The 11,636-nt window shown below is 51.8% G+C and overlaps 1 protein-coding gene across 1 annotated transcript in view; it reads left to right on the plus strand.

Moving 5' to 3' along the window:
* LRRC74A (leucine rich repeat containing 74A) overlaps positions 1-9,125 on the plus strand; it is a 29,183-nt gene extending 20,058 nt beyond the window's left edge. Inside the window, exons 10-13 of the mRNA XM_022575845.3 lie at positions 1,029-1,124; positions 3,619-3,765; positions 7,915-8,022; positions 8,914-9,125. Coding sequence (XP_022431553.3) covers positions 1,029-1,124; positions 3,619-3,765; positions 7,915-8,022; positions 8,914-9,111 — 549 coding nt within the window. The 3' untranslated portion in view covers positions 9,112-9,125. The remainder of the gene's footprint in view (positions 1-1,028; positions 1,125-3,618; positions 3,766-7,914; positions 8,023-8,913) is intronic.
* Positions 9,126-11,636: the final 2,511 nt, after the last annotated feature.

An 11,636-nucleotide genomic window follows, 5' to 3' on the forward strand; every position in this document is an offset into this window, starting at 1 on the left:
ACTCCTCTGTGCAGCCCTAGGCGATAGGTACACAGTAGTCAGGGAACTAACACAAGACCAGAAAACTAGTAAGCAGAGCCAATGGGCTCCGTGCGCCCTGCTGTTAACCTCCACACCACGCTGCAGTGGCTCACAGTACTGTTGAGATAAAGCCCTGAGTACTTAGCTAAGCCCCCAAGGTCCTGTGCAATCTGACCCATCACAGCTCTGTAGCCTCACGCTCTCTGCACCTGCTCATGAAACGTTTACTTTTCCCCACACACCTCTGCACCTTTGCACTTGCCTTCCCTTGTCTTCTTTTTTTTTTTTTTTCTGCGGTACGCAGGTCTCTCACTGTTGTGGCCTCTCCCGTTGTGGAGCACAGGCTCCGGACGCGCAGACTCAGCGTCCATGGCTCACGGGCCCAGCCGCTCCGTGGCATGTGGGATCTTCCAGGACCGGGGCACGAACCCGTGTCCGCTGCATCGGCAGGCGGACTCTCAACCACTGTGCCACCAGGGAAGCCCCCCTTGTCTTCTTATTCCCTCCTCTGGTCCTGTCTGCCTTCTTCATCCCTAGCTAATCCCCATTAGTCCTGCAAGGCTTAGCTCAAGTGTCCCCTCCACCATACTGGACGCCCCTTTCCTTGTTTTCTACGGTACCAGTGGGTACCTCTGTCATTGCCATCATCGCACTTCAGATGTCATTTGCTTGTTTGCCTGTGTCCCCCTCTAGAGTGTAAGCTACCTGAGGGCAGAGATCTTGTCATGTTTGCCTGTGCATCCCTCAGCGCTTAACCCAGTGACTGGCACATGGATGTTTGTTGGATGGATGGATGGATGGATGGATGGATGATGGATGGATGGATGGATGAGCAGTGAGATGGACAAGTGAATGGATGACAAATAGACAGGGAGATGGGTGCTTACAGAGAAGTCTGGGAGGAAGACAGGGATTGAGATTTGATGGGAGGAAATGGAAACCATGCTCTGAGCCAGGCTCTCCTGTCCTCATCTCTGCCTCCTTCTGCCTCACCCTTCCTCCCACAGCTTTACCTGAACCCTCTAAGTATGGATGGGGCTGTGTTACTTATCCTGTCCATCAAGAGGAACCCCAAATCCAAGATGGAGGACATTGACATTTCCGTAAGTGATCAAATTGTTTGCTTGTACTTGGGAGCAAGCCAGTTACCATGGCCACTGTGCCAGCTCTAGCCCTCAGGGCCCTCACAGAACTGCTCCATGAAAAGGCTACTCCTTTTAGAGTACAACTCTGCCCCTTCCAGAGGTCCTTTCCGTAGGAGTAGCCATTCGGTCAAAAACATCATGGTGTGGAATTATTTACCAGATCCTGGGAACCCAGGACCTGCACCCCCAACAGTGGGCCTGAGGGCAGAGAGGAGGAACACCAGAAGCAAAGGCAGGGGGACCCCCAGAACAGACTTGTCTACCATCAGCTTTGTCGATGGATGGCTTTGGGCCTTAGAATGCTTCCAGAATCACAGGATGTTTAGACTCTGAGTATTAAAACATGTGCAGATCTGTGTTTTCATTTCATGACTCAGCCTACTCAGAGTAGTATTTGAGTGTAAAAAAACCTTGATGGAGGAGGGAAGCCTGAGGAGGTGACTCCGCTCTGCCAGCTACTCTTGCCGGAATCATCCTAGAGGTGGGAGCTGGTGCCAACAATATCCTATACTTGTCTACTATTCTATACTCTTTTCTTTAGCCCCAAATTCATTTTATAGACACCAGTTCATTTAGTCCTACCCTGGGAGGTAGGTAGAGTGTATCCATGACCTAGGGCTGCCATGGCAAAGTACACAAACCAAGTGGCTGAAATTTATTGTCTCACAGTTCTGGAGGCTAGGAGTCCACGATCAAGGTGTTGGTAGGGTTGGTTCCTCCAGAGGGCTGTGAGGAAGAATCTATTCCTGCTTCTCTCCTAGCTTCTGGTAGTTTGCTGGCAATCTTTGCTGTCCCTTGGCTTTGTAAAAATATCACCCTAATCTCTATCTTCAGCCTCAGTGGCTTCTCCCCGTGGGCGTGTCTGTCTCCATATCCCAGTGTTCCCTTTTTTATAAGGACACCAGTCATATCAGATTAGGGCCCACCCTAATGACCTCATTTTAACTTGATCACCTGCCAAGACCCTATTTCCCAATAAGGTCACATTCACAGGTACTGGAGGTTAGGATTTCAACACTTTTTTTTGTGGGGGATACAATTCAACCCATAGCAAGTACATTTCCTCATTTTCCCATTTTACATGTAAGGAAACTGAAACAGAGAGGTTAGGTCACTTGCCCAGGACCACACAGCAAGTGAGAAACACAGCAAGGAGTAAACGCAGGGCTTCTGCCTCCTATTCTAGAGTTCTGTAAAGGTACAGTGTTAAAGTCCTTTTACATTTGTTTAATGCCACACAAATGTGATGTTTTGTTAAGATTTTAATACCTTACAATTCTATCAGTGATGATATTTTGAATTTGAAACCCAAGCTTTTTGGAACTGAATAATAAGTAAAATTTGCCACCAATTATAAAACAATACCTGCTTTTCTTTTCACTTTGTTCCCTCGCCCCTTCCTCCCCACCCCAGGCTCCTTCCTGCGCTCATGGGTCTTCCTTTTCAGAGGCCCTCTCCACCTTCATCCTATAGCTGTGACCTGCACCCCGTAAAGCTGCCTCTGAATCTCAACCACAGGTCCCAGTTTGTTAGCATTTGGCTCCTCCCCCCCCGCCCCCCCCCACAGTGCAGGTTGGAAGGTATGAACCCCAGCACTGCCTGTCTGAGGAAACGTTAGAAATGGTGCTGCTTAGGCCCCAAGATGGCATATAAACCCATGAGCTGGGATCTCACTGCCACTCCACCAGCCTTCCAGAACAAATAGGTCTCAATCGGACTTTTCCTTCCCTTTTATCAACGATGCCGCCGTAACTCTAAGTGGTGTTGGAATCCCTTCATTGTAGATGTTTCTAGAACTTTCTCTAGAATGTCTCTAAAGGGGAGGGAGTAAGTCTTCAGCCCTTAAGCATGGATCTAATTCTTTGAAATGACAAAAGATACTGAGAACCACATCTGAGGAATGAAGCAGGTCGATCACACTGAGGGAGGCCAGGTTTGATCAAACACCGTTTCACAGACCACATGTTCTCCTGCAGCCTCCAACCCGGCTCAGAGGCCACTTCCACAGGGGGGCGTTCCCAGTGCGTTCTGAGCCGTGACGGGATGGTTGGAATGAGGGATGCTCTCTGCCACGGCACCTGCTCTGAAGACCAACACTGGTGTAGAAATGGGCTTTTCAGGGCCTTTGTTTGGGGACCAGTCTCGTAACCCCACAGCTGTGTCTCATCTGTCACACACAGACACTAATGCTCACCTTCTGAGAGCAGAGTGAGTTGACAGTATGTGACAGGCCATCAGCACCCAACTAGGACATAGGATCAAAATCACGTGGGAAACTTACAGGTCAAACCACAAGCTCTAAAAAAGGTGAACCGTCCCAGTCTAGGAGCAGCACCGCAGAATCAACTAGAAAAGACAACACACTGACTTTGCTTGGGAGAGTCCGCTGTTCTGGGAGATGGCACGATGGCAGTACCCTCCCCCGGACGGGTCCCCTCTCTCCCTGCTTCAGAATGTGCTGGTGTCAGAGCAGTTTGTGAAAATACTGGATGGGGTGTGTGCCGTCCACCCCCAGCTGGACGTGATGTACAAAGCAGTGCAAGGCCTCTCTAACAAGAAAAACCTCTTCACGTGGACGAGCCCTGTGAAACTGATCCAGGTGAGCCCTGCTTTCCTCTCAGAGCCCCCAGGGACCCCTGGAAAGAGCTGACCTTTGGCTCAGCTTCCTAGAGTTTCTCCTTCCCCAGAGCGTCTGCACAGTCCTCGCTGACAAGGAACATCTCAGCTGTGGAATATTCCTTTTGGCTCCCAGAGGAAGGACTGAGAACTGGCTGAAGTGGGAGGGCCTTGGAATAGGATGGTTTCTACCAGCCAGGCTCCTCCATTGCAACCAAGGACGAGTGACTGAAGTGCTCTGTACTTCAGTCTCTTCACCTGTAAAATGGGCATGATAATAGTACCCACCCCAGCAGGGCTGCTGTGAAGATTAAATTCTATACTACACATGACTTAGAACAATGCTTGGCAGGCAAGAAGCACACAATTCATGCAGGCTCTTTCCAATAGCTGGTAAGGATGCCACAACGTCCTGACCCTGTGGTCAGGATGGCTATCTGGTGGCTTCAGCTAACAAGGAGCCCTCAAGTGTTTTATACCTCATGGTCACCTTGCCCCTGGCTCAAGTCTTAGATTGTGTCTGACAGTCACAGAAGGCGGATGAAACAGTGGAAATAAAAACTCAGAGAATGTTAGAGCTGGAAGGGATGTTATAGCTCCTCTGGTCGGACAGCCTCACAGAGCAGTGACTGCCCAGGCCTGGCGTTTCTACCACCAGCTCTCACCTCCTGCTGGGTGCAGGACCATTACCACCTGAGGCAGCAGGAGCTGGGAAGGTGCACTGTAAACACGGTTCTTCATGGTGTTTGCCACTGGGGCTGCTTCCTGCCCCTGGTTGGTCTGCTCTATGCCTTAGTTTCCAGAACCAAAGAGGAGAGCTCTGGCATGAAAACTATCATTGTATGAAAAGTTCTAGAAGGCAAAGTGGTATCAAGTATCTTTATATCTTTTCAAGTAATATGATGGAACTGAGGGGAAGCCTGTTTTGCAAGAAGAGTGGGAATGGGGTTATCCGATGCAAAGTGGGAGCTTGCTCCTTGTTTTAAAACAGTGTAGAAAAGGGACCCCAGAGGAGAGCCTCAACAATACATACAATGTAAACCACAGTCCTTCCCCTCGGGGGCCCGACGATCGGGTTGGGAAGATGGGACAGATACAGTCATTTCTAATAGAAAGTGTCATATGATAAATAATAAACAAGTGACAAAGGTAGCAAATACAATCCAAACTAGAGGTCACTGCAGACAAACAGAAAAGGATGCTTCCTGGCAGAGGTGGGGCTGGGCAAGGGCCTTGACAAGGGGAAAAGATGCAGGTGAGCAACAGAGAGATGGAGGGAAGAGAATGCCAACCAGCGAAGGAGCAGAGCGGGAGTCGCTCGCAGTGTGTCTGAGGCGTGGGAACCGGACCGTGTGGCTCTGGTCTCACAGGGAAGCCTGGGAGTCAAGGCTGCAAAGAGAGGCTAGAGCTGGATGCAGCAGTCCTCAGATTTTAGGCTCAGAGTGAGGTTTGAGTCCACAGGGAGCAGGGAACCAGTGCGAGTTGTTGAGCAGAGGCTGTGATGTAAATCCAGCAGGACTGAGGGGTAATTTTTCTGGCAACGGGGAGGGAGATGAACTGAGGGGGTAAATATGAGACTGGGGAAACCAATGAGGACACTATTGTAGTATTCCAGATCTAGAACGGTAACTTGGCTGAAAATGACAGTGATAGTGGAGGTACAGATGTAGGAGATATCTTTATGGAGCATCTCCAGGACTTGGTGAGTGTGTGTGTGTGTGTGTGTGTGTTGGGAGAAGGGAGCTGTGTGGGGAGAGGAGAGAGCCAAAGATAACCCCCAATTTTTAAGCCCAGTGGACTAAAAGAACGGTGGAGACATTGCCAGCAGTAGGGAAGTCCTGTGGGGATAAGGGACTGCCCCCTGGCCCCGCCTCCCGCTCTGGCCTCATCCCTCCCATCCTCCCACCCTCCTCTACATTTCAGCCCCACTGGATTTCTCCCCATTCCTTTTTTTTCTTTTTTAATTTAATTAATTAATTAATTTGTTTTTGGCTGCATTGGGTCTTTGTTGCTGCACACGGGCTTTCTCTAGTTGCGGCGAGCGGGGGCTACTCTCCCTTGGGGTGTGCGGGCTTCTCATTGTGGTGGCTTCTCTTGTTGTGGAGCACGGGCTCTGGCGCGCAGGCTTTAGTAGCTGTGGCACGTGGGCTCAGTAGTTTTGGCTCGTGGGCTCTAGAGTGCAGGCTCAGTAGTTGTGGCGCACGGGCTTAGTTGCTCTGCGGCATGTGGGATCTTCCCGGACCAGGGCTCGAACAAGTGTCTCCTGCATCGGCAGGCGGATTCTTAACCGCTGCGCCACCAGGGAAGTCCCTCCCCATTCCTTTTTGCATCAGTTCTCTCTTAACATTAACTCTGAGTCCCTCTGCCTAAACACCCTTCCTCTGTGTCTCACTCGCTCCTCCTCACTCTCTAGGTCTGCACCGGAGTGTCACGTCCTCGGGCAACCCTTCTCAGGTTTCCTGGTCAAGAGTATATGCCCTTGCCACACGCTCCTGCAGCCCTCTCCTTCACCCTTTCACCGCAAGACTCTGAACTCCTCCAGGGCAGGAGCTATGCTGGGTCTTATCAAAAGCACCTACCAAAGTAACAGGCCCTTATGCCCATCAAGGCTCTTAGTTGCTGACCGCAGAATCCACTCCGCTAGGTTAAGCAAAGAGGGATCTATTACCAGCGATAGACCCCAGAGACATTAGGAGGGCTGAAGAAAGACTCTACGTTTAGATTCCAGAAATGGCTCCCCAGACACCCCAACTGGCTAGCCAGGACGACTGCTGCTTCTGCCTAGGTCAGGAAGCCGCCGAATCAGGAATCGCCCTCTGAATTCGGAAGCCACCCCCATGGCTGCCGGCAGCCTGCTCTCTCCAGATCACAAGGGTCACACATATGCATCACCCAAGGGCTTGGCGAAACCCATCCCATTCTGACCCGTAGCTTCAAGGGGGCTTGGGGAATTCTGGTTTTAATTTTCCAGCCTCTGTGTTATAGAGAGGCGGGCTGTGAAGGAAGCGGAGTGGGTGTTGAGAGCCCGCCCATGGTATCTGCCGCGGCACTCAGTAACCGATTGCAGAATTCAGCTGACTGAGGTTTGCTTTAGACGTGTAGGATTGAGGTGTCGGTGGGGCGCAGCATGGACTTGCGAGCAGCTGCTGGGGATGCAGAGCTGGAAGCGTAGGTGGGATTCACCCCGGGGTGGGCTGGTGTAGGCAGCGCACCCCAGAGAGGGAAGTGTGGGGAGAGGAGAGCAGGGACCAGGGACTGATCCCCAAGGAATTCCTCTGTGAGCAGGGTGTCTGCAGAAATATCTATCAAGAAAGCTGGGCCTTGCCTATGGCCTTTCGAGAGTTAGAAGGGAAAAGAAACAAAAAGATACTAAAAAAGGACCCAAAAGAATATTTTAATAGTATTGGAAAATTCACAATATATTAATACAGTGCACTTTATAAAACAGTATGTTTAATAGATAGATAGATAGACAGGTAGATATATAGATAGATAGACAGGTAGATGAAAAAATATACATCAAGGTGCTACCTCTGGATGGTGGGACTGGATTTATGGGTTATTTTTAATTTTCTTCTTTCTATTAATCTATACTTTCCTTAAAATGTGAGTAGGGAATATCTTTGAATTGAAAACAGTGAAATATTATTTTTAAATACTCTAACACAGTAAGTCTCCATATAAGTATTCGTATAAAACAATGAGAATTCTGTGAACACCGGGAGCCTGTCCTGCCTGTCCCACTACCTGGCTGCGGTTCGGTCTTTTGGTCTCTGAGTTAACAACAGCCCACCCACGTACATAGAGCACCATCTTTGCTAGTTTTAGCAGGACAACTTCAAAACTAAATAATACATGTAAACATGATCACCGCCCTACTCCCTCCAAACTGTTCCCACAGTTCGCTCAGCAGTGTCGACTCCAGTCCTTCCACCTGTGGAACGTGGAATGGGAGGAGAGCCTGCTCAGTGTGGGTGGGGCAGACACAGAAGCATTGTGGCGTGTGGCTCTGCCTGACCTCAGACCTCGGTCTGGGCGGGCAGGGGTGGGAAGCTGGGGTAGGCGGGGGTCGGGTGTTGGGGGGAGTTGGTATAGATATTATAAGGCTCCTGGTGTCTCCTGCTTCTCTCAGAGCTATGCAGACCAACACAAAATCTCAGTCCTGGACTTCTTCAGGAGCTTGAACCCTAGTGGAGAGACGACGATGCCTGTGGGCGAGTTCCGGAAAGCTATGATACAGGTGTGTGGATTCCTAGTGGACGCAGGCACTATGTGTGCACGCGCAGGGGTGTGTGTGTGAGAGACAGACAGGACACAGCATGAGCACCTCAAAGAGCTCCTTGGGATTGGCTGTGAGAAGCCAACTTATCCACTGCTTTATCTAGACCCAGAGGGACACCTAAGGCCTCCTTCCACTGCCTGCTGAAGTCATTCTCTGTACTACACGTCCGGGTGCCACTGGTGACCCAAGATGCTGCCTGAAGACACACATTCTTCATCTCCTAGGTCTTTCTCCCATTGCATGTGGCCACTGGGCAGATTTTAAAAGGGAGTGGGAGAAGAGACCACATCCCCAAACCCCAGTATTTCACCTTTGGCCCTATCATCTTGCCTGAAATCCCACACCTTCACACGTGGGGTATGATGGAGGTGCTGAGGGCCCCCTGAAATGCAAGCATGAAGAGGTCTGTCACCAGGGCAGCCCTAGGAAGGACAGGCCCTGCAAGAATAGGACTTCATGGGAGTCCAGGTGGGGGGATAAGACCCTCAGTGCCAGGCCCGTGGTAAAGAGGGCTGGCCAGACTCGGTAGCAGGGAGGTAAGGACGAACTTCCCATGCTGCAAAGTCGCCGCCTACTCCAGCTGGGTCCCCATCTCCTTCACCCCTATTGCTCCCCAGAGAAAAGAGGGACTCTGGAGTCTGGGCAGTGGCCCACAGACATGGGCGGGGACGCTTATTCCTGCCCTGCATGGTGTGGGTTCAGTTTCTTCTGAACTGAGGAAAATGTTCCCAGCCGTGGTCCCAAGGGCAGTGAGGCATTGTGGGTGTGTGTGTGGGGGGGGGGAGACGGGAGAGGTCTGGGGGGAGCAGAGAGCTGCATTGATCTTGCATGTTCTATCTGCTTCCTCAGCAGAACAAGGTCCCCATAAACCGGTACCAAGTCAGGGAGCTGATAAAGAAGCTGGGTGAGAAGACAGATATGGTGGACTTCAGGTCAGCCCAGCCCCACCGTCCGGCCCGGCCCTATCTGGGCTACGCTTCTGCCCTGGGCAGGCCCCCGGTTCCCTCTAAGGCACCCTGGCTCCTGGGGCCGCCCTGTAGCAGATAGGAGGTGACGCAAACAGCAAATGGTTAGGCCCTGGTGTGGCGAGAGGGGCAGTTGGGGGCGTGTACAGGTATCACAGTGGCCCAAAGAGGAGGTATCACTGGGGGGAAGGGGGTGTCACACAGACAGACAAGAGGACAGAGGACGGCAAGTACCAAGCCCGAAGTGTGGGCCAGCACGGTGCACTGAGGAACTGCAGGTCTTTCAACACTGCTGGAGTTTACGCAACCAGGCAGGTTATGACTTAGGCTGAACTCCTTGAAGAGCTCGGAAAGGACCATGATAATGGTCATAACAGCAATCAACATCCATGAGCCCTTACCACGTGCCAGGTGCTCCGCCAGTCACCAGACGGGTGCCTGAATTCTCACAGCGCCCAACGGGCACTGGTATCACGCCCATGCTGTGAATAATGATCGGAGCTTTAGAGGAGGAAAGCACAGAGCCCAGTGCTTGTGGCCAGAAAGGGGCAGCTGTGGCCTTAGCACCCCGGTCTGCGTGGTCCCAGGACCCACTCCTCCTCGCCGAGGCTGCAGAACCCTGCTGGTCTGCAGGCTGGTCCATAAGGCCCTGCGGCTTGTCGTCTCATGGAATCCCTAAGGAGTCTGTCAGAGGAGGCCCCCATCTGGTCCTGCCCCACAGCCTTCTCCCAATACCTCTGTCCTTGCCCCCATCAGCATCTCTCATGTGTGGAGAAACCACCGCACAGACTGACCCAGCTGCAACCCTGCCCTAGCTAGTAAGGGTGCGGCCGTACGCAGAGCTCTCAGTCTCCAAGTCTTTAGAATGGGGTGATAACCACAGCACCTGAGAGGCTCTCTTAAGAATCAAGTGGAGACAATGCACATAAGGGGCTGGCACACGATGCTGTCATTCAGGAGTGACACCATCATCCGGCAAGCACCCCCGACACCCGCAGGGTGGCTCAGGCTTGCACACCGCCCCAGGCCCCCCTACTCTGTGCCTGCGTCCTGGACCTCCCCGCCTGCCCTCCCTGAAGTACGGCTTCCTGTTCCTTGGGAGGCTGGTGGGAAAGAGCACAGGGCAGAGGTCAGGAGTCCAGGTCCAGCAACCCTCCAGCTTTGCAGATGAGGTCACGTGGCCATGGAGAGGCAGAACTGGGGTCTCAGGACCCAAGTGGGGAGCTCTTGTGGGCACCTCAAGTTCCCCTCAGGTCACACACTGCAGCTCTGTTGGTTCCAATTGAAGAGCAGGGTCGTCGTTTTTACTGTTGCATGATTTTTTCATCGTCATTTTTTGATACAAATAATATCTACTTGTAAAAATTCTAAATCCACAGAAGTATACCAGGGAGAAAGTGAAGGGCCTCTTTTACCTGCCCCCACAGCCCCTGCTGCCTCCCAGAGGGCGCTCGTGAACAATCCCAGGTGCACTTTTCCATAGCTTTTCCCACGTACTTGCAATCAAGTGTGTCTGCTACCAAAGCCCTGCCCACAGCGTAAACCCATCCCCATCCCTGTGCTGACGTCGAACCTCACCATGTTCAACACTCTGCCGAGATGAGAGATGGGTTTACAAATGGTCTCGCTTGGACTCGAGCCTGTCCCAACACTCTTGTCGATCAGCCACGGGGCTATGTTGGTGGTCAGCATTATTCCCTTACCTTTCAAACCAGTTTCTTGAAAATGACGAAGGCATAGCAACACGTCTGGTCTGGAAAGAAGCCTCAGTGACAGAGAACTCCTGGTATGTTGGCTTGTGGCTGGAACGAGGTGGAGAGCTGGCTGAAACCTCGGCGGAAAGACACCAAGGCTGTGAGCGAGGCAATAAAGTCTAGCTTGGGTCTCCGGGCTGCTGGTGGCATGCCCTTCCCCCAGGGAGTACTCTTCTGTTTTAGGGGGCACGTCCTTGGTGGCCTCGTTAAGAGCCAAAAGAACAAATTGGGAGAGCGTGGGGTTGCTAGGTGGTGGAAGAGAGCGGTGGGGAGAAGGTCAGTGCACAAAAGCTGTCATCACAGTGCTTGTAAACTGTGTCAAGGGGAGACTGCTGAGATTCAGGAGGCAGTGGCAGAGGGAACAGATGCTCAGGAAGTGAGGACAGGGGCCTTTAGAAGCAAATGCCAGGGGGTCACGTGGAGAGAGCTCAGGGAACTGGCATCTAGCCGTGGCCCGGCAGGAGCTGGCCACCTGAACTTGGAGCCTCATGGTTCCACCTGAAAAGTGGGACAGCTGAAAAAAGGGATCCCCATCTGTTCTAGGGATCTGCCATTCTGCATTTCTTTGTAAAATTCCTTGGAAAACTGGGGAGGCATGAGGAGCTTAGCAAAAGATGAGAAGGTTTAGCCAAGAACAGCATATACTGAGCAGGTGGGGGGAATGGGTACCTTCAAGGATTTTGATTAACCTTGCCAGTCACCCTTGGGATGGACAAGGGCAGGAAGTGTCTTGTGCACCTCCTTTGCACCTGCACAGTGCCTGCTCATAGTAAGTGCCCAATAAAAAATACCTGTGAAATGAAAAACCTCATTCACTTGGCAATTGTTTTGGGCAAGTGGTGGAAAGCTGGGA

The sequence above is a fragment of the Delphinapterus leucas genome, chromosome 2, assembly GCF_059928025.1.
Source record: "Delphinapterus leucas isolate spDelLeu-1000000601 "Yukka" chromosome 2, BTC_Dleu_Yukka2, whole genome shotgun sequence".
NCBI classification, from domain to species: domain Eukaryota; kingdom Metazoa; phylum Chordata; class Mammalia; order Artiodactyla; family Monodontidae; genus Delphinapterus; species Delphinapterus leucas.